The sequence below is a fragment of the Palaemon carinicauda genome, chromosome 1 (assembly GCF_036898095.1).
Source record: "Palaemon carinicauda isolate YSFRI2023 chromosome 1, ASM3689809v2, whole genome shotgun sequence".
Classification (NCBI taxonomy): domain Eukaryota; kingdom Metazoa; phylum Arthropoda; class Malacostraca; order Decapoda; family Palaemonidae; genus Palaemon; species Palaemon carinicauda.
In genome coordinates this window covers 11,695,197-11,719,428 of record NC_090725.1, presented here as the reverse complement: position 1 = coordinate 11,719,428, position 24,232 = coordinate 11,695,197, and the positions used below count along the sequence as shown (strand labels likewise).

General features: G+C 38.3%; 2 protein-coding genes across 2 annotated transcripts in view; both read right to left on the bottom strand.

Moving 5' to 3' along the window:
• Positions 1 to 8,977, bottom strand: part of LOC137646946 (MAPK regulated corepressor interacting protein 2-like) — a 51,739-nt gene extending 42,762 nt beyond the window's left edge. The window contains exons 1-2 of the mRNA XM_068380019.1: positions 8,690 to 8,977; positions 8,131 to 8,293 (exon numbers count right to left, since the gene is read on the bottom strand). Of these exons, the coding sequence (XP_068236120.1) occupies positions 8,131 to 8,293; positions 8,690 to 8,744 (218 nt within the window). The 5' untranslated portion in view covers positions 8,745 to 8,977. The remainder of the gene's footprint in view (positions 1 to 8,130; positions 8,294 to 8,689) is intronic.
• The window catches only part of LOC137646969 (apolipoprotein D-like), a 227,335-nt gene that overhangs the window by 144,546 nt on the left and 58,557 nt on the right, over positions 1 to 24,232 (bottom strand). The window lies entirely within an intron of this gene.

The following is a 24,232-nucleotide window of genomic DNA, read 5'->3' as shown; positions in this document are numbered from 1 at the left end:
CTTCAGCAAAGCAAGGTCTTCTTCCTTCAGATGAGAATTTGCTTCTCTAATCAGAAGCCTGATGTAGTAAGAAACTGAGTTCTTAGACATTGGTAGAGAAGGCTTCTTGATAGCACACCATAAGGCTTCTGATTGTCCTCGTAATGGTTTTGACCTTCTTAAATAGTACTTAAGAGCTCTAACAGGGCAAAGTACTCTCTCTAGTTCGTTCCCCACCATGTTGGACAGGCTTGGGATCTCGAACGACTTAGGGCAAGGACGGGAAGGAAGCTCGTTTAGCCAAAAAAACCGAGCCGCAAGGAACATGTAGCCGTTTCAGATGTGAAACCTATGTTCCTGCTGAAGGCGTGGATCTCACTTACTCTTTTACCTGTTGCTAAGCACACGAGGAAAAGAGTTTCTAATGTGAGGTCCTTAAAAGAGGCTGATTGGAACGGTTCAAATCCTGATGACATTAGGAACCTTAGGACCACGTCTAGATTCCAGCCTGGAGTGGACAACCGACGTTCCTTTGAGGTCTCAAAAGACCTAAGGAGGTCCTGTAGATCTTTGTTGGAGGAAAGATCCAAGCCTCTGTGGCGGAAAACCGCTGCCAACATACTTCTGTAACCCTTGATCGTAGGAGCTGATAGGGATTTTACGTTCCTTAGATGTAACAGGAAGTCAGCAATCTGGGTTACAGTGGTACTGGTTGAGGAAAACTGCATTGGCCTTGCACCAGCTTCGGAAGACTTCCCATTAAGACTGATAGACTCTGAGAGTGGATGTCGTCCTTGCTCTGGCAATCGTTCTGGCTGCCTCCTTCGAAAAGCCTCTAGTTCTTGAGAGACTTTCGATAGTCTGAAGGCAGTCAGACGAAGAGCGTGGAGGTTTGGGTGTACCTTCTTAACGTGAGGTTGACGCAGAAGGTCCACTCTAGGAGGAAGAGTCCTGGGAAACGTCGACCAGCCATTGCAGTACCTCGGTGAACCCTTCTCTCGCGGGTCAGAGGGGAGCAACCAACGTCAACCGTGTCCCTTTGTGAGAGGCGAACTTCTGAAGTACCCTGTTGACAATCTTGAACGGCGGGAATGCATACAGGTTGAGATGGGACCAATCCAGCAGAAAGGCATCCACGCGAACTGCTGTTGGGTCTGGAATCGGAGAACAATACAAGAGGAGCTTCTTGGTCATCGAGGAGCGAATAGAACTATGGTTGGCAGACCCCACAGGGCCCAAAGTCTGCTGCAAACATTCTTGTGAAGGGTCCACTCTGTGGGGAAGACCTGACCCTTACGGCTGAGGCGATCTGCCATGACATTCATATCGCCCTGAATGAGCCTCGTTACCAGCGTGAGCTTTCGATCTTTGACCAAATGAGGAGGTCCCTTGCGATCTTGAACAACTTCCTCGAATGAGTCCCTCTCTGCTTGGAGATGTAAGCCAAGGCTGTGGTGTAGTCGGAGTTCACCTCCACCACCTTGTAAGCTGGAGAGACTTGAAGTTTATCAAGGCCAGATGAACTGCCAACAACTCCTTGCAATAGATGTGAAGTGTCCTTTGCTCCTGATTCCATGTTCCCGAGCATTCCTGTCCGTCCAGTGTCGCACCCCAGCCCGTGTCTGATGCGTCCGAGAAGAGACGGTGGTCGGGGGTCTGAACAGCCAAAGGTAGACCTTCCTTGAGAAGAATGCTGTTCTTCCACCACGTTAGAGTACACCTCATCTCTTCGGAAACAGGAACTGAGCCCGTCTCTAGCGTCATGTCCTTTATCCAGTGAGCAGCTAGATGATACTGAAGGGGGCGGAGGTGGAGTCTCCCTAACTCGATGAACAGGGCCAGCGATGAAAGTGTCCCTGTTAGACTCATCCCCTGCCTGACTAAGCATCGGTTCCTTCTCAGCATGCTCTGGATGCATTCTAGGGCTTGGAAGATCCTTGGGGCCGACGGACAAGTCCAAAAAGCTCGACTCTGAAGATCCATACCCAAGGAAACAATGGTCTGGGATGGAACGAGCTGAGACTCCTCAAAATTGACCAGGAGGCCCAGTTCCTTGGTCAGATCCATAGTCCATTTGAAAATCTCCAGACAGCGACGACTTGTGGGAGCTCTTAAAAGCCAGTCGTCTGACGGAGCCGGACACAAGATCATGATACTGCTGCACAGTCTGTAAACTGACAATCATGGGCAAGCGAGGAAGTACAGTGACAACCCGAATCTGTCTAGACTATCTGGGTCGTACAGACAACTCCTTAACGGGTTGCTGAGGTTGCCGCACTGCGTCACAACAAGTCCCTTCTGTTGGTTGTTGAACGTCTTCCCCGTGACACATTGACTCCGTAAACAAAAATCCTCTAACAAGGACTAAGCTTGGACTGCATGTCATGCAACACAGCTCAAGGTCTATGGGAGCAGGTGTGGTAACAGACGGGATTAGCGGCTGAAGTGGAACCATTACCTTCCCTGTAAGCATGTTATGCTTAAATAAAAGTCCATAAGAGGTTATGCAGCTAAAGGCTCCCTCCAAATGACAGAGTCCTCAGGGAATATCAGAAGGAGGGAGAAAAGAACTTTCTCATCTACAGGGACCTTATCCTAGAAAAGCTAAGTTCTCTGAGTGAGGGTTCACTGGTGCAAAAGCAGCAGACTAGAAGGCAACGTTATGAAACTGCTTGACAGTCTAGTGAGTTGGCAACAACCCAAGATATGTTGAGAAGCATGCGGTAAGGTATGCAGAGCATGATGAATGCAGAGTATGCTGTATGCAGAGCATGCTGTATGTAGAGCATGTTGTATGCAGAGCATGCTGTATGTAGAGCATGTTGTATGCATAGCATGCTGAAAGCAGAGCATGCTGTATGCAGAGCATGTTGTATGCAGAGCATGCTGAATGCAGAGCATGCTGAATGCTGAGCATGTAGTAAGCAGAGCCTGCTGTAAGCAGAGCCTGCTGTAAGGAAAGCAGAGCGTGTGCATGGCGTTTAACATTTCTCAGAAATTCCATGACCAGTGCTAGAGTGCTTTATGCATGCTTGCATGGGGTTTAAAAATCAACATAATGTTTACCTTACATTCATAACTCATGAATCATATTTTTGCCATGGTTAGAAAAAGGAGGTAAGGTATGCTGAACAGCAGAGTCAGAACGAGCTGGAACAACAACAGTGGAAGGTGCATTATCAGGGTGCACGGGTTGAGCTCGGTGCAGCAGCTGAGGAGACTGACTCACAGGTGGAAGAGGTTGTACCTCCACCGAGAGTTGCACCACCGGTGGAGCAGCCAGGGGAGGAGGAGGAAGAGTGGGGTAATCCTCCTGATCCCAAACCGAAGGTTGCCTTAAAGAAGGCTGAGGCTGAACAACACTGGGAACAGCGAACACAGAAAGAGGTTCAACATCGTACGCCTGGCAGATGGTGCTGCGACTGGGTGCAGCGAGTGCAGGCGGGTTGAGCACAGGCTGAAAGGGTGCAGGGGAGGTGCAACACTCTCAGCCCGACACTCACACAACAGGTCCGAAAGCTGTGCTTGCATGGACTGTAGTAGAGTCTACAACATCGTACGCCTGGCAGATGGTGCTGCGACTGGGTGCAGCGAGTGCAGGCGGGTTGAGCACAGGCTGAACGGGTGCAGGGGAGGTGCAACACTCTCAGCCCGACACTCACACAACAGGTCCGAAAGCTGTGCTTGCATGGACTGTAGTAGAGTCTACAACATCGTACGCCTGGCAGATGGTGCTGCGACTGGGTGCAGCGAGTGCAGGCGGGTGCAGCACAGGCTGAACGGGTGCAGCCGGTTGGTGCACCACCGGTGCAGGCGGGTGCAGCACAGGCTGAACGGGTGCAGGCGGTTGGTGCACCACCGGTGCAGGAGGAGGAGGAGGTGCAACACTCTCAGCACGACACTCACGCATCAGGTCCGAAAGCTGTGCTTGCATGGACTGTAGTAGAATCCACAACATCGTACGCCTGGCAGGTGGTACTGCGATCAGGCGGAGCGAGCATAGGGGAGGGGGGGAGTGTAGGCGCACTCTCAGCCCGACAAACTGATGACTGAGGAGAGACAGAGCTAACCCAATGACTGCATCCGGGTTGTTGAACTTTACTTCGTACGTCTGGCATAGGTCTGGACTTTACGTTTAAGAGGTCTTGAGACCTGAGACCAGCGTAACTCTGCCTTTATGTTCTCCTCTAAATCTCTTCTGCAGACGAGCAAAATAAGGGCTCAATCGTCTGCGGGTGGGAGTGACGGTCTCGGTAAGACACGCCCACAACCACCGAGGATACTTCTGTGCGCCGATCAAGGCCTGCCGAACCCTTATGCCCTTCGACATTGCTTCTCCCCTGGGCTTGGGAGCTTGCAAGAGGTCCCGGACTGGGAGGACGACTGGCGCGCACAAAAGTACCCTCACGCATAACACTGACATACTTTGCGCAAATCACTTATCACTTTGATTTCTGTTTGCACTTATTTCACTGAACTCGAAACTTTAAGTGGTTTGTACCTGAAACACGCAATTCTATCCTTCTCAAAAGTTAGTAATTGCGAAAACAGAATTACAATGTAACAGAAAAATCTAATGAAAGAAAATTCAGTGGCTGGAAAGAGACTAAACACTAGATCACTCTAGAAACGTTTAGTTTCTTCCCCTAAAGAGACTAGGGATAAGAGCAAAACGATAACGACGTTACTCGTACGCCTGGCAGGCTTGAGGGAAACGTTTATCCTCTTTCTCCCTCCGTCTCTATCTCTCTCTCTCTCTCTCTTGACTTAGAACCTGAGAGAAGAGCCCAATCATATATATCGTTAAAACATATTATTGTTAAAGGAAAAAACTGAAATATTTCCCAAAAAGAAAAGTTCCTTTATTAGGATCAAAACCATTAAGTTAAGAAAGAATGAACAAAACGCTAGACACGGTTACTCTTACTGCAATGTGAAACCGTGAACATTCTTTCTCTATCGTAACGATAGAGTGCAAGTTGAAACGTTCTGAACGTCAACAACTGCCGAGACAAACAAAACGTTAGTTCAACTTTGAAAAAGTACGAGACTATCAAAGAAATTCTTTCAAAGACCTTAAAATAGCATAATATGTTAACAGGTAAAACCGAAATGACGGGCTCACGATAATTAACTTCGGTACCAAGAAAAGACCGCCTACTATTAGGAAGGTCGAATATAAACAAATATAAAAATTAATTTTAATAAGTTTATAATAAAAGGAAGTTAATCGAAGAGGCCTATAAGAGGCGGAGAGATATAAAATAAATCTATAACTTTTGTTAAGCAAAATTAAGAAAGAGAGTCTATACTCTCTTAGACACCAACACTTCCGTCTAAGGGAAGGGTCGGCCATTGAAAGGTGAACGAGAGTTCATACTCTCTTCGTCACCAAAAATAATCAAATTAATTCCAAAAGCTAACTAAGCTAAAATAGAAGTTTCCAGTAAAGCGACAGCCGAAATCAAAGAGAAATACTTCACCAAAGTCGTGAAAATACTCCAAGAACATAAGCGTATCCCAGAACGTCTTGTCAGAAGCACGACAGAGGAATAATTGAGGAGGTGTCAACAAGAAGTACTTGAGTACCTGGCCACGGGTGGCGCTGGTAAGAACACCCCCTTCTAGTATTGTGATAGCTGGCGTATCCCTCCATAGAATTCTGTCGGGCAACAGAGTTGACAGCTACATGATTATCGGGTAAGTTTAATATTGAAAATACCAAACTTAACCCTTTTACCCCCAAAGGACGTACTGGTACGTTTCACAAAACTCATCCCTTTACCCCCATGGACGTACCGGTACGTCCTTGCAAAAAAATGCTATTTAATTTTTTTTTGCATATTTTTGATAATTTTTTGAAAAACTTCAGGCATTTTCCAAGAGAATGAGACCAACCTGACCTCTCTATGACAAAAATTAAGGCTGTTAGAGCAATTTAAAAAAAATATACTGCAAAATGTACTTGAAAAAAAATAACCCTTGGGGGTTAAGGGTTGGAAATTTCCAAATATTCCGGGGGTAAAAGGGTTAATCCTGTACTGTAGAATATTGTAATATCTTTATACCTGCTCCTGGGAAAATATAGTTAAAAAAAGCTGGTTGTGTCGGCCAATTATACAATAATAGTTTGCAAGTACTGTACATCATTCAGATACCTGGGAATACTTTGACTATGAACGTGACATTCTGGGTCTGTTAGCTAACCGATGGTCGCGGGGAGGAAGGGGTAAGTCTCACATGATTAACGACAGTGTTGTAGGTTGGGCTAAGGCAATCGCAGGATTTTATAGTTACTAGTGATGGTGTAAAGTTATACAATTAACAAACAACAGTTTTCGGTGCTGTTTTGGTATGTGATCTCAAAGTCGTGTTTTTGCTTTGGTGTGCGATCTCAAAGTCGTGTTTTTGCTTTGGTATGCGATCTCAAAGTCGTGTTTTTGCTTTGGTGTGCGATCTCAGAGTCGTGGTTTTGCTTTGGTGTGCGATCTCAAAGTCGTGGTTTTGCTTTGGTATGCGATCTCACTTCACTTCAAGGCGAAGCGAGAACCATTAGATTTCCTATAAAATTATATACCGGGAATAATTATAAAAGAAATAATCATTCATTAATGTTAGCGTGCGCAGCTCAACATTACTGCTTGCCAGTACATAATAAGCTTGATGTTTTTATATTTTTGCGAGCGAAGCGAGCGCACGGTGAAGCAAGAACTCTCGTGTTTTTTTTCCAATTAAAACTACTGAGATTGCATACCAAAGAATAATTTCTGAGATCATGCCATAAATGAAAAACAGAAAAACAGCACCCAGTTTTTTTCAGGCCTACATGTATCATCTTCCCCCTTAAAATTAAAAAACAACGACTGCAAAAACACACAAAAGCAAAATAAGTATAACACAGAAATCAATATCAAGGCTACCATATTACTAAATCCCAAAAAGCTTTTTCATCGACAAAAGCAACACTACCTTGAGGTAAAAGCTCCACAATAATTTAATCGTATTTACGAAATCCAACGTAACATTAAACAGTACAAAAGATAAACAGAAAGCCAAAACGGTTCACGTGTTATATGTGAAAAATTAACAGGTCTTGCTATTACCCTACTATGACTACTATCCTGGCTAACATGCTTTTAACATGAGATGATAAGTCATATCAAAATAATTAGCCTTCATCTATTAGGCTGCGCTAGAAAACTAACCTAACCTGCACAGCATTGATACCTCACCTAATATGGATAGCCTAGGCACCTAACCTAAGATACATAACATAGCCCCTTGTCTAACCTACGTACGACACAGTCCCCTAGCCTAATCTAAACTAGACACAGTCCCGTATCCTAACCTACATACGACACAGTCCCCTGGCCTAACCTATGTACGACACAGTCCCTTAGCCTAATCTAAACAAGACACAGTCCCGTATCCTAACCTACATATAACACAGTCTGTAGCCTAACCTACGTACATCACAGTCCCCATAGCCTAACCTACATACGACACAGTCCCCTAGCCTAACCTACGTACGACGCAGTCCCCTAGCCTAACCTACATATAACACAGTCTGTAGCCTAATCTACGTACAACATAGACCCGTAGCCTAACCTACGTATGACACATTCCTGTATCCTAACCTAAATATGACACAGTCCCCTAGACTAACCTACGTACGACACAGTCCCGTATCCTAACCTACATATAACACAGTCTGTAGCCTAACCTATGTACAACATAGACCCGTAGCCTAACCCAACGTACGACAAAGTCCCCTGGCCTAACCTACGCACGACACAGTCCGTAGCCTAACCTACGTACGAGTCATCTAGCCTGAAAATTTACCTCTAGCCTAACCTACGCACGAGTCATCAAGCCTAACCTACGTACGACACAGTCCCGTAGCCTAACCTACGTATGCGTCACCTAGCCTAACCTGCGTACGAAATGGTTCCGTAGCCTAACCTACGTACGACATAGTCTCCCTGCCTAACCTAAAATTGCCTTGAAAACCTGTCTAGCCTCCACTGAGAGAGAGAGAGAGAGAGAGAGAGAGTACACACGAAACCCAACCTATCCAACCCCAAGGTTACAAGCCCGGAAAGAACCCAATGGAAAAGGAAACCCTCTTTTTACAAATATATCATTTCTTACGTCATGGTCGCCTCCTGATGGTGGTGATGATGATGGTGATGCTGATGGTGATGTTCCTGCGGTTGCTTGAGGTGTTCACCTCCCTCGTCACTATCAAGGTGGTTACTGCTCTTCCTCGTCAATTCTCGAATCTGGTCGAAGGATTCGAGTTTCTGGTTGATATCTGGAAGGAGAAAACATTTATTTTGGGTTCACTATTCGGCTTCAAACGTTTTTATATATTGATATATTGAATCACTTTTCCTTTACGGGAAATTTCGGGAAATAATTACCCCAGTTTTCCCTTGACCCTTGACGTTAAAGGTGGTAGGATTATATATATATTAGATTATATATCACTATTAGCCACGAAATAAATGTCACTATAGAAGAAAATGGGAGTTTTCTAGCAAAAATTGTTTTTTTTTTCCTTAGAAAATATTGCCTTGATCGAATAGGTTCCCAAATGACGCCACCACTCACGGAGGAGGAGACCATTTTCTACCTCTCTCTCCTCCCCGACATTTTAAAAACCCTCCGAGGAGGTAAAATGAAAGTCCTCTTTTCTTCTACCTCTTACCTCTTCGAGTTCTGTTGATGATTCTGTTTGGAGTACCTCGAGAGACGGTGTACATGGTATTGGTGCGCCTGCTTCTTCTCCTCTCTCTCTCTCTCTCTCTCTCTTTCTCTTTCTCTCTTTCCCTCTCTCTCTCTCTCTCTCTCCCAGTTGCTCTTCTCTTGTTATTGCCCAAACAGCTGATCCTTACGTTGCTGCTTTCCCCTGCTGATTATATGCTACTTTTTTTAACGTGGCGTCCAGGCGCAGCTGGGCTCTCTCTCTCTCTCTCTCTGTTACTGGTTTACCTATATAACGCAACGGTTTTTTTTATATAACATGCGTATATCTCCTCTAAGTTTTCGAAGGCAAAGTTTAGACGACGTTTTTAAACAGCTTTCGAGTACATGGAATGGGGGGAGAAGGGCAAAAAGGGGAATATAATATTAAAAAATAGAGAGATTTAACGGTTTTTGCAAACGGATCCTTAAACAGGTCTCTCCTCACAATACACGGTCAACGTTATATTGGTTCATCAGGCCGACTTTATGGCGGCTGCTGCTGCAGACGATATCTCGTGTGCGTTCGTTCGTCCGTACCAAAGACTATATACTGAAGGAAGATAGGAAGGCTCAAAATAGAATGTCGATACGCTAGTTGGCAACTCCAAAGTGAACACAATAGTTGGTTGCTCCGATTTCAGATGGCGTTGTAGGTCGTTTGTCGTCTGTTTGTTTATATTCAGAATTTGACAGTTGACTCAAACGAAATCATGGCGCCGACAGTAAAGAAGTCACACAAGTGTGTTGTGTGCCATAAACAAAAAGAAACTGATCCTCATTTGGTATTTCACAGGATCCCTAAGGACAAGGAACGGTGAGTCCAAACAGTATAATACATGCAGTATGTGCTGCTAATGAGTAAGCCCCACTGATATTGGATGTAAGATTAAGGCAAGGCATCCACAGTAAATCTCTTTTGTTTTTCATTTTTTGTTAGCTTGTATGCTACTTTATTTCTATTTCCAACCCCCTATTGATTATTTTTGTGTGTGATACAGTTTTGTGTTATTTTGATCCTTTTGATTGTACATTTATACATTTATTAGTTTATAATACTAAACTATACATGAGTGCATCATGCGTTTCCATTTCAATAAAAAACAAAATACAATTGTGTTTTTATACTCCTAATATCTCTCCATTTTACAGTGGCCTACAAACTGCAATTAAATGTATGCCTTCATATAAGCATTTGTGGCTAAGTTTAACAAATCAGATATACAGTATGTTTTAATTTATTCGAATGTGGTATTGTATAGAACATTTAAAAATGGTTGTAATATACTGTACAATACTTAAATTTGCAAGAAAATTAACTAAATCATAAGAGATATAGCTATTGAATTTCTAAAAAATAGACTGAGAAACATAATTTGCAATTTAGTTACCTAAAATTTAAGAATATCATGAATATATGAGTAAAATATACTGACATAGTAAAGCAAATTATGAACAAATATGTCGCAAAATTTACAATCGAATTCCATCCTATATACCCGTAAGCATTGCCGCTCTGAATGTTTGGTTGCTCGCTCAAAAGATGGAGCCATTCGTTTCGCATGGGAGTATCTGGCATCTTTTCATATCACACTCATTTGTGTGTTAAAAGCCCGAGCCTTCCTATCTTCCTTCAGTATATAGTCTTTGGTCCGTACGTTGGTGTGCGTTCGCATGTGCGTTAATGTTCCGTCTTGCATCATCCCCGACTGGTTATTCAAGGCCGTTTATGAAAGACTTGAATTTTACTGTCCGCCGTGTCCCTGAATGTTAGAAATGCACTTGCAGGACGGTTGCAGACCTTAAATCCTTGCGAATATAATGCGTACGTTGGCTATATGCGCTTATTTATTTGAAAATCGAATGCTGGGTCTATGTACTTAATATCATACTTCCATGCAATAGGGCATGTCCTCTTAGTAAGCGGTGGGAATATACTTATTTTAATTTAATGGCTGCTTTTCTGGTCCCATACAACAGGAAAACCCTATTTTCTACGTTCTGTATAGTCATTTTATCGTATGCATTCCAAGGCATTCAAGATTGTACATAATATCATACTTCCATGCAATAGGGCATGTCCTCTTAGTAAGCGGTGGGAATATACTTATTTTAATTTAATGGCTGCTTTTCTGGTCCCATACAACAGGGGAACCCTACTTTCTACGTTCTGTACAGTCATTTTATCGTATGCATTCCAAGGCGTTCAACATTATACATAATTTCATATTTCCATGCAATAGGGCATGTCCTCTTAGTAAGCGGTGGGAATATACTTATTTTAATTTAATGGCTGCTTTTCTGGTCCCATACAACAGGGGAACACTATTTTCTACGTTCTGTACAGTCATTTTATCGTATGCATTCCAAGGCATTCAACATTGTACATAATTTCATATTTCCATGCAATAGGGCATGTCCTCTTACTAAGCGGTGGGAATATACTTATTTTAATTTAATGGCTGCTTTTCTGGTCCCATACAACAGAGGAACCCTATTTTCTACCTTCTGTACAGTCATTTTATCGTATGCATTCCAAGGCATTCAACATTGTACATAATTTCATATTTCCATGCAATAGGGCATGTCCTCTTACTAAGCGGTGGGAATATACTTATTTTAATTTAATGGCTGCTTTTCTGGTCCCATACAACAGAGGAACCCTATTTTCTACCTTCTGTACAGTCATTTTATCGTATGCATTCCAAGGCATTCAACATTGTACATAATTTCATGTTTCCATGCAATAGGGCATGTCCTCTTAGTAAGCGGTGGGAATATACTTATTTTAATTTAATGGCTGCTTTTCTGGTCCCATACAACAGGGGAACACTATTTTCTACGTTCTGTACAGTCATTTTATCGTATGCATTCCAAGGCATTCAACATTGTACATAATTTCATATTTCCATGCAATAGGGCATGTCCTCTTACTAAGCGGTGGGAATATACTTATTTTAATTTAATGGCTGCTTTTCTGGTCCCATACAACAGAGGAACCCTATTTTCTACCTTCTGTACAGTCATTTTATCGTATGCATTCCAAGGCATTCAACATTGTACATAATTTCATGTTTCCATGCAATAGGGCATGTCCTCTTAGTAAGCGGTGGGAATATACTTATTTTAATTTAATGGCTGCTTTTCTGGTCCCATACAACAGGGGAACACTATTTTCTACCTTCTGTACAGTCATTTTATCGTATGCATTCCAAGGCATTCAACATTGTACATAATTTCATATTTCCATGCAATAGGGCATGTCCTCTTACTAAGCGGTGGGAATATACTTATTTTAATTTAATGGCTGCTTTTCTGGTCCCATACAACAGAGGAACCCTATTTTCTACCTTCTGTACAGTCATTTTATCGTATGCATTCCAAGGCATTCAACATTGTACATAATTTCATGTTTCCATGCAATAGGGCATGTCCTCTTAGTAAGCGGTGGGAATATACTTATTTTAATTTAATGGCTGCTTTTCTGGTCCCATACAACAGGGGAACACTATTTTCTACCTTCTGTACAGTCATTTTATCGTATGCATTCCAAGGCATTCAACATTGTACATAATTTCATATTTCCATGCAATAGGGCATGTCCTCTTAGTAAGCGGTGGGAATATACTTATTTTAATTTAATGGCTGCTTTTCTGGTCCCATACAACAGGAAAACCATATTTTCTACGTTCTGTATAGTCATTTTATCGTATGCATTCCAAGGCATTCAAGATTGTACATAATATCATACTTCCATGCAATAGGGCATGTCCTCTTAGTAAGCAGTTGGAATATACTTATTTTAATTTAATGGCTGCTTTTCTCGTTCCATACAACAAGGGAACCCTATTTTCTACGTTCTGTACAGTCATTTTATCGTATGCATTCCAAGGCGTTCAACATTGTACATAATTTCATATTTCCATGCAATAGAGCATGTCCCCTTAGTAAGCAGTGGGAATATACTTATTTTAATTTAATGGCTGCTTTTCTGGTCCCATACAACAGGGGAACCCTATTTTCTACGTTCTGTACAGTCATTTTATCGTATGCATTCCAAGGCATTCAGCATTGCAGACCGCATATTGCTCGTTTATGACAAATCTACATTATCGAAGCACTTATAAAAAAAAGTATTCACTTTCCTTTTTAGATGCTTCATTATTCAAATATCGAATGGCAGGGATAGCACGCATGCAATTGCATAATTCCACGCATTACAGCATCTCTTAGAGGTGGGAATGAATACTCCATTTGAATAATAACAATTGATTTCGTGAAATTTTTCTGGTACGGTCATTTCTCTCTTTTAACCCTTTTACCCCCAAAGGACATCCTTGCAAAAAAATGCTATAAAATTGATTTTTTTCATATTTTTGATAATTTTTTGAGAAAATTCAGGCATTTTCCAAGAGAATGAGACCAACCTGACCTTTCTATGACAAAAATTAAGGCTGTTAGAGCAATTTAAAAAAATATATACTGCAAAATGTGCTGGGAAAAAAATAACCCCCTGGGGGTTAAGGGTTGGAAATTTCCAAATAGCCTGGGGGTAAAAGGGTTAAACCGAATCGATGTTTTTATGACACCTACGCAATTTATTTTAAAGTATTGATAGTATATTTGAAGCTTTGCTCATGAAATTGCAGACGATAACGGCATTGAATAGTTTATATGCTGTCCATAAACAGGTCCTTGTTATACAAGTGTGGCTCAATGCTTTTTTGGGGGGATTATAGAGAACGTGTATATATTATCAAAGACGTGGTCAAGAATAAATCTGGAAAGAAATATACGAAGGGCAACTAATTCATTTGTGTGGCAAAGGAAGTTTTTTTATGGAGAAAAAAATGGTAGTTCTGTGTTGAATGAAAATTTATTCTTTCGGTAAGGCAAGAGATGTTATTATTATTATTATTATTATTATTATTATTATTATTATTATTATTATTATTATTATTATTATTATTATTATTACTTGCTAAGTTAAAGCCCTAGTTGGAAAAGAAGGATGCTATAAGGCCAGTGGCTCCAATAGGGAAAATAGGTCAGTGAGGAAAGGAATTATTATTATTATTATTATTATTATTATTATTATTATTATCATTATCATTATTATTATCATTATTATTATTATTATTATTATTATCATTATTATTATTATTATTATTATCATTACTTGCTAAGTTAAAACCCTAGTTGGAAAAGAAGGATGCTATAAGCCCAGGGGCTCCAACAGGGAAAATAGCTCAGTGAGGAAAGGAAATAAAGAAGAATAGCATTCTAAGGACAACGACATTAAAATAATTATCTCATATAAACTATAAAAAAGGCTTTAACAAAACAAGAGGAAGAGAAATAAGATAGAATAGAGTGCCTGCGTGTACCTTCAAGCAAGAGGCATTGGTGAGCACTTTTCTTTATCAGCCAGTCTCCACATAAAAATTGAAGAAGACCCACATAGCCACACATAAGAATGTTGAACCAGCAAACAACATATGTAAATACTGATATATTTTCAGATATTATTACAAATAAAGCAGCATTTTTTTTCAATAAAGAATATTAAAATTATTAGTGAATAGTTGAAGTCAAAATAGTATATGAATTATATCTTTGTTTTGAAAATTTATAAACCTTGTATAGTGCCTTTGATTGATTAAATATTATCATGAAAGACAGAGTATTTAACTTGTATTATAAAGTTAAATTAACTTGATATTTCTAGAAAATATATTAGTAGAAGAAAGAAAAATTCTTCCCAGTTGATTTTCTGATAAATTTACGTGAGTATATAATTTAGCAAGACCATTCAGTCTATCTTATCCCATTGTTGTTCTATAACTATTTACGCAGAAGAGTTCTAGAGTTACCTACAAAGTCTCTCTCTCTCTCTCTCTCTCTCTCTCTCTCTCTCTCTCTCTCTCTCTCTCAAGCTTTTCATCTCACACTTTTCTCTAAGACGCTAAACAGCTTAGTAGAGGCGGTCAAGTTACCTACAGAGAGAGAGAGAGAGAGAGAGAGAGAGAGAGAGAGAGAGAGAGAGAGAGAGAGAGAGAGAGAGAGAGAGAGAGAGAGAGAGAGAGAGAGAGAGAGAGACTTTGTAGGGAACTCAGCTACCTCTACTGAGCGTAGTATATCTCAGTGGCTGTTTAGCACCTTCGAGAAATGTGTAAGAAGAAAAGTTTGGGAAAAACACATATCGTGTCAATTTTGTGGTTCGATAGAAGAGGCTGGGAACAGAGTGTGGGCTCGTGATAGATAGAGAAAGGTGGAGAAATTGGCGAGAAAGATTGTGAGGGATTTTATCTGGAAGAAGAGATTTCTAGACCATGGTACTAGATGTAGCTTACTATTTTGTTGTTGTTGTTGTTGTTGTTGTTGAAACTAAGCTACAACCCTAGTTGGAAAAGCAGGATGCTATAAACCCAAGGGCTCCAACTGGAAAAATTAGCCCCTTGAGGAAAGAAAGCAAGGAAATAAACTACAGTACGAGAGAAATAATGAACAACTAAAATAAAATATTTGAAGAACAGTAACAGCATTAAGATATATCTATCATATATAAACTATAAAAACTTTAAAACAAACAAGCAAGAAGAAGTGAAATAAGATAGAATAGTGTACCCTCAAGCAAGGTGTAAGAACAGTAGTTTTTTTTCAGGTTCTTAGGAGTAACTTTGAATGAATGATTGTAAGCAAATGAGACTCAAATAACTTTATATTCAATCATATAAAACTGGAGTTCATGATTGCACATGATAACCAACAAAAATCTTAGCGAGTTAAAAGAGTTAATAATTGGAAAATAACTCCTTCGTTACACCATTAAGCAAAGAGAGCAAGATATAGAACAGGCTCGTAGCCCTTCGTACCATTCAACGAAAATGGCACTAGCGAATTCATATATATACCTTTTCTGAGTGGGAATACATCAAAGTGGTGAAAGGGTTTATGTATGGCGAAGCTGTACTAGTTAGAGCCACCCATACTAGGTTGGTTTGCTGTGATCTAACAGTCTAAAGTTTCCTCTCATCACGAATCCGCGGTGGCCAGCTTGGTGATGAAAATGGCCATACCCTATGCATGAGTAAGGACAAGGTTAAGGCTTTTGTCCTGCAGTGAACTAGAAACGGCTGCAATTGTTGCTATAGTTTATATATATATATATATATATATATATATATATATATATATATATATAATATATATATATATATGCTTACTATACCTATATAAAAAATGTTTTTCTTTTCCATACATAAGAAATCAGAACTTATAACCTTAAACAAATAGCCTACCTAGAGGCACTTATTATTATTATTATTATTATTATTATTATTATTATTATTATTATTATTATTATTATTATTACCAGCCAAGCCACAGCCCTAATTGGTGAAGCAAGATGCTACAAGCCCAAGGGCTCCATCAGGGAAAAAATAGCCCGGAGAGGAAAGGAAACGAGGAAATAAATAAACTATATGAGAAAAAAATTAACAATAAAACATTTAGAAAAAACAGTAACATCAAAACATGTCTTATTTAGACTATAAAAAAGACTTATGTCAGCCTCTTCAACATAAAAAAAACATGCTGTAACTCTGAACTCTTGAAGTTCTACTGAGTACTGACTCAATTTTTCATAACTCTGACCATCCTTTACATTCAGATCTCCCTGGACAATTCTATCCTGTTCGTAACACGAGGCTCAATACTACGCAGTGCTCTAGAAGTTTTATTCCAGCTGTTACCAAGTTGTGGAATGATCTTCCTAATCGGGTGGTTGAATCAGTAGAACTTCAAAAGTTCAAAGTTGGAGCAAATGCTTTTTTGTTGACCAGGCGGACATGAGTCTTTTTATAGTTTATTTATGACATATTTGTTTTTGATGTTAATAGTTTATATATGACATGTCTGTTTTGACGTTGTTACTTATTTTAGAATGATTTATTGTTAATTTATTCTCTTCATTTATTTATTTCCTTATTTCCTTTCCTGACTGGGCTATTTTTCCCCGTTGGAGCCCCTGGGTTTATAGCATCTTGCTTTTCCAATTAGGGTTGTAGCTTGGATAGTAATAATGATAATAATAATAGTAGTGTCAATCCAAGTGTTGCTTCAAGACGAGTCCTCGTCAGTGAGATCTAGCAGTCGGGGCTCGCTAGGATAAACAAGGTCTTAGCATTTGTATAGCATCAACAGATGGTGTCTTCATCATGCAAGGACGTATGGCGATGAGTTACCGAGTGGCTTTATACTTTACGCTCGCAACTGTGATGTAAAGCAGAATTTTAATGTAAAGTTTAGGGTTTAATGTCTGCTGTAGTTTTCATTCATTTTTGTTTGGTTATATTGAGGTTTAATAGGTTACACTGTAACAGAAAACCGTAATTTCAATGGGAAATTCTCCGTAAAAAATATACTGTCCTCATTACCGAGTGCGTTTATACTTAACGCTCGCAACTGTGATGTAAAGCAGAATTTGATATAAAGTTTAGGGTTAAATGTCTGCTGTAGTTTTCATTTATTTTGATTTGGTTATATCGAGGTTTAATAGGTTACACTGTAACAGAAAACCGTAATTTTAATCGGAAATTCTCCGTAAGAAATATACTGTTCTTAGCCGTATTTTAGTTAAATACAGGCGACCGTAATTTTACTTTACTTTGTTATTATCTTTGACGGGTTGTTGACCGTAATATCATTCCTTAACGTCCATGTATACGTTTTAAAACGGTAAATGCCTGGCAACATTTATTCCATAATTTGTACCATTTTTACGGCCAATTTTTAAGCAGGAAAGGAGGTTACATTTTCGCCCCTGTTTGTGTGTTTGTTTGTGAACAGATTCCTGGCCACAATTTTAATCGCCAAGTAATGAAACTTGCAGGGATTACCTGTTATGCAAAAAGCTGGAAATGATTAAATTTTGGAAGGTCAAGGTCACGGTCAAGCAAAATGTCCAATTCACATCCTGACAATTGTTCTTATGATTCTCATTTTAATACCTCCGCCAACGAAGTTGGAAGGAGGTTATGTTTTAACCCCTGTTTATGTGTTTTTTTGGTGTGTGTATATGTTTGTGTGTGCATGTTTGTGAACAGCTTCCTGGCCACAATTCTAGTCGTAGAGTAATGAAACTTGCCGGGATTACCTGTTATGTAAAAAGCTGGAAATTATTAAATTTTGGATGGTCAAGGTCATGGGTCAAACAAAATGTCCAATTCACGTAATGAGCCATTAGTTTGAGCATCGTTGTCACAGAGATTTCAAACTTGGTTCATATTTGAATGTATGAAAATCCACGCCAATTTATACATGTTAAGGTCAAACGTCAAGGTCAAGGTCGAGCAAAAGGTCTAGAAATAACCTGCCACGGTGGAGGTCTGCGCTCTACCTAGTGCCCCTCTAGTTTTCATCATCATCATCATCATCATCATCATTATTATTATTATTATTATTATTATTATTATTATTATTATTGTTATTATTATTATTATCATTATTATTATTATTATTATTAATAAAAGCCTAAGTGCAAAACTAATTGGAAAAACAAACTACTACGACGCCAAGGGCTCCTACAACGAAAGAAGTTTATAGAATAAACTATAAAAGAAAAAGAAAATAATAAATCCAATACAAAATATAGTTGAATGAATAAGTAATATATAAACTACGAATTGACACTAGAATTAACCTGCTTAAGAGATTTTAATATGATGTAAAAACTTTAAAAATGAAAGTCTTTGTTACATATCCCTGTTGTCTGAATGTGAAAGTTAATGAACCTTTTCAACTTGAATTTAAGTTTTAGTAGGATTTCCTTCCTTATAAAAAAATCACTGATAATTGAAACTGGACCCACATATTTGCAACAGTACCCAATGAATTAATTGAGGCTTTGCAGCACTGCAATCAGCTTCAAGCCAGAGTTTGGTATACTGTTTGTAACTCAAACTCATTGCAATTAGCTGCCAGAGTTTGGTATACTGTTTGCAACTCAAAATCATTGCAATCAGCTTCAAGCTAGAGTTTGGTATACTGTTTGTAACTCAAACTCATTGCAATTAGCTTCAAGCCAGAGCTTGGTATACTGTTTGCAACTCAAAATCATTACAATCAGCTGCCAGAGTTTGGTATACTGTTTGCAACTCAAAAGCATTGCAATCAGCTTCAAACTAGAGTCTGGTATACTGTTTGCAACTCTAACTCATTACAATCAGCTTCAAATCAGAGTTTGGTATACTGTTTGCAACTCAAAAGCATTGCAATCAGCTTCAAGTCAGAGTTTGGTATACTGTTTGTAACTCTAACTTATTGCAATCAGCTTCAAGCCAGAGTTTGGTATACTGTTTGTAACTCAAAGTCATTACAATCAGCTTCAAGCCAGAGTTTGGTATACTGTTTGTAACTCAAAATCATTGCAATCAGCTTCAAGCTAGAGTTTGGTATACTGTTTGTAACTCAAACTCATTGCAATTAGCTTCAAGCCAGAGCTTGGTATACTGTTTGCAACTCAAAATCATTACAATCAGCTGCCAGAGTTTGGTATACTGTTTGCAACTCAAAAGCATTGCAATCAGCTTCAAACCAGAGTCTGGTATACTGTTTGCAACTCTAACTCATTACAATCAGCTTCAAACCAGAGTTTGGTATACTGTTTGTAACTCAAAGTCATTACAATCAGCTTCAAGCCAGAGTTTGGTATACTGTTTGCAACTCTAACTCATTGCAACCAGCTTCAAACCAGAGTTTGGTATACTGTTTGTAACACTAACTCATTGCAATCAGCTTCAAGCAAGAGTTTAGTATACTGTTTGTAACTCTAATTCATTGCAACCAGCTTTAAACCAGAGTTCGGTATACTGTTTGTAACTCTAACTCATCACAATCAGCTTCAAGCCAGAGTTTGGTATACTGTTTGTAACACTAACTCATTGCAATCAGCTTCAAGCAAGAGTTTAGTATACTGTTTGTAACTCTAATTCATTGCAACCAGCTTTAAACCAGAGTTTGGTATACTGTTTGTAACTCTAACTCATTGCAATCAGCTTTAAACCAGAGTTTGGTATACTGTTTGTAACTCTAACTCATTACAATCAGCTTCAACCCAGAGTTTGGTATACTGTTTGTAACTCAAAATCATTGCAATCAGCTTCAAACCAGAGTTTGGTATACTTTTTGTAACTCTAACTCATTGCAATTAGCTTCAACCTAGAGTTTGGTTAACTGTTTGTAACTCTAACTCATTGCAATCAGCTTCAAGCCAGAGTTCGGTATACTGTTTGTAACTCAAACTCATTGCAATCAGCTTCAAGCCAGAGTTTGGTATACTGTTTGTAGCTCAAACTCATTGCAATCAGCTTCAAACCAGAGTTTGGTATACTGTTTGTAGCTCAAGCTAATTGCAATCAGCTTCAAGCCAGAGTTTGGTTTACTGTTTGCAACTCAAACTCATTGCAATCAGCTTCAAGCCAGAGTTTGGTATACTGCTTGTAACTCTAACTCATTGCAATCAGCTTTAAACCAGAGTTTGGTATACTGTTTGTAACTCAAACTCATTGCAATCAGCTTCAAGCTAGTGTTTGGTATACTGTTTGTAACTCAAAATCATTATGATCAGCTTCAAGCCAGAGTTTGGTATACTGCTTGTAACTCAACTCATTGCAATTAGCTTTAAGCCAGAGTTTGGTATACTGTTTGTAACTCAAACTCATTACAATTAGCTTCAAGCCAGAGTTTGGTATACTGTTTGCAACTCAAACTCATTGCAATCAGCTTCAAGCTAGAGTTTGGTATACTGTTTGTAACTCAAAATCATTATGATCAGCTTCAAGCCAGAGTTTGGTATACTGCTTGTAACTCAACTCATTGCAATTAGCTTTAAGCCAGAGGTTGGTATACTGTTCGTAACTCAAACTCATTGCAATTAGCTTAAAACCAGAGATTGATATACTGTTTGCAACTTAATCTCATTGCGATCAGCTTCAAACCAGAGTTTGGTATACTGTTCGCAACTCAAACTCATTGCAATCGACTTCAAGCCAGAGTTTGGTATACTGTTCGTGACTCAAATTCTGCATGTATAATTATATGGTAACTTAGTTTTAAATGGAAATAGGATTTTATCACAGATCTGCCACCGGTATTCATCACCAATTAACAATGAATTTCAGTATTCATTCGCAGACTCGTAGCTTACAATCTTATCTCAGTGGTTTTACCATATATATGCAGAATGTCATCGTATTCACATGCTCCAAAATAAATGTTGGTATGTTAACACCGTAATGAAATGTATTAAATTCATAAAACATTTATAATATTCTGTGTCTGTGTGTGTGTGTGTGTTATTCGAATAAGCAGGTGTTGACTGTAATGAATATTTCACAGGAATTTACTTTTCTGCCTCATCTGTCTTTAAAACATTTAGTTTCATTTATTTATGATTTCATATGGAGTTTACTTAACAGATATCTTAGCATCTCTGATATTGTCTATCAATTAAACAGTTTTCTCACTCGGCCATTAAATCTACGCGCGTATTCCACATACTTCTAGATTAGATGGGGATGAAAAAATTTATCATAGAAAACGTAAAAGTATAAAAGAAAATGAATCTTTTATTATGGGGAACTAGTATATTTGAGTAAACTTACTTATTTTAGGAAACTGTGGACTTCAGGGCAAATGAAAAAGCCCAGAAGATTAATTAATTGATCCTGGCGTAAGCTCAAATCCACATTAAAAAGAATAAAGGAATAATAGGAACCTTTGTATATCAGCTGCCATTTATTTACAAAAGAACACCAACTAACATAAACTTCTCCACCTAACCTGCAAGTCGTGTTGATTATTATTATTATTATCATTATTATTATTATTATTATTATTATTATTATTATTATTATTATTATTATTATTATTATTATTATTATTATTATTATTAAAGTAGTTGTTGTTGTTGTTGTTGTTGTTGTTGTTGTTGTTGTTGTTGTTTTTATTGTTGTTACTAGCTAAGCTACAACCCTAGCTGGAAATTCAAGCTACTATAAGCCGGCCTTTTCCGGCCTTAACATACATACACGTGGCCGCTATCATACACACACCCAGAATAACATATTACTTCTTTTTTCCAAACTGATTTGTTCGAGGGAAATATAATAGAAAGAATTTGAGTCAAACCCTACTGTTCCTATATCAGTTCACGAATCTTTTACACTATCTGTTCGCCTTGCTTCAAATAACCGTTCAAAACAAAATGAATAATTTCCGATGTTTCTCTCTTTTAGTATGTCTATTCATACGAACGGAGACATGCCCAGGTTTCTTCAGTAATCTCTGTATGATTGTGGATATATATATATATATATATATATATATATATATATATATATATATATATATATATATATATATATATATATATATATATATATATACGGTTCTGTATGAATCTACACATGCCTTTGTTAGTCCACTGCGGGGCAAAGGCCTCAGACATGTTCTTCCAAATGTGTCTATTTATGGTCTTTCTATGGAAGCCTGTGCCAGCAAATTTTCTTAGCTCGTTAATCCATTGTCTTCTCTTTCTTCCCATGCATCTTTTGCATTTTCTAGAGACCCATTCTGTTATTCTTAATGTTCATATATTATTTATAATGTCAATGTATTTTTCTTACATCTTGTTAAGGTATCCCCCATTAATGTTGATTCCTATATTTTCTCAATCTTAAATATATATATATATATATATATATATATATATATATATATATATGTATATATATATATATATATATACATATATATATATATATATATATATATATATATATATATATCTATATATATATATATATATATATTTATATATATTTATATATATATATATATATATATATATATATTTATATATATATATGTATATATATATATATATATATATATATATGTCTGTATATATTATTATTATTATTATTATTATTATTATTACCTGCTAAGCTACAACCCTAGTGGGAAAAGCAGGACGCTATAAGCCCAGGGGTCCCAACAGGGAAAATAGCCTAGTGAGGAAAGGAAGCAAAGAAAAATAAAATGTTTCAAGAACAGTAACATCATTAAAATAAGTATTTTCAATATAAACTACAAAAAAATTTAACAAAACAAGAGGAAGAGAAATTAGATAGAATAGCGTGCCTGAAAGTACCCTTAAGTAAGATATTTATATATATATATATGTATATATATATATATATATATATATATATATATATATATATATATATATATATATATATATATATATATATATATATATATATATCAACTAAACACCGTTCTCCATAAGATATGTTGGAAAATAATTAATCAACTATAGACTTCTCAGTGTTTTAGTCTAATGTATAATTATTTAATTTCCTCTTATAAATTTAAAGCCTCTGTATTCGGACACTAACTCAAATCGTCAACATTGTCCTTTCTTACTCTCGACAATAATTTCTATTTACTTCTTTCACTAATTGAAATACATTGACAGAAATAACACCAAGAAACATTGTTTAAAGGTTTAAAAGGCCGCTCATGAATGGCAGAGGCAAGGGACAGTGACATTGCCCTATCAAGCAGGACAATGCCCTAGAGACTGACCACATATGCATAAGATCAGCTCTCCAAGCCCCCTCTCCAACCAAGCTAGGACCAAGGAGGGCTAGGCAATCGCTGCTGATGACTCAGCAGGTGGATCCATAGGCTCCCCTAAACCCCCCATCCTTAACTCCCAAGGATGGTGAGGTTGCAGCGACCAAAGGAACTAACGAGTTTGAGCAGGACTTGAACCCCAGTCTGGCGTTCACCAGTCAGGGATGTTGCTTATTCGGCCACCACAAGATTCCTTATACTAGTTTTTTAAAAGGCTGATCATGAATGGCAAAGGCAGGACAATGCCCTAGAGATTGATCAGCGCCCAAAAGCCCCTATCCACCCAGGCTAGTACCAGGGAGGGCCAGGCAATATCTGTTAATGACTCAGAAGTAAGATCTATAGGTTTCCCAAATCCCCTAACCTTAGCTCACAAGGATGGTGAGGTTGCAGACACCGCAAGAAATTTTCGAGTTTGAGTGAGACTCGAACCCTAGTCTAGCAGATTGCCATGCAGGGATGCTTTCAATAGGCCACCACAACCTGGGACTTGAAGGAGTTTAAAGATAAATTTTTATAGTTCGTCACCCTCATAAACTAACTGCCTAAGTCATTTTCTCCACTTGTTGGGAAATAAAAAAACCTTCTCATTTCCTAATTCCTCATATCATTGTATTGAGCTTCAATTAACAAATTTTAATTCACAAATTCTTCTATTAAGAATTTGTGAATTGAAACTCAAGACAATGATATAAAGAATTAGGAAATGAGAAGGTTTTTTTTTTTTCTTTTTGATTTCCCAACAAGTGGAGAAAATGACTTAGGCAGTTAGTATATGAGGGTGACGAATTAGACACCAGTA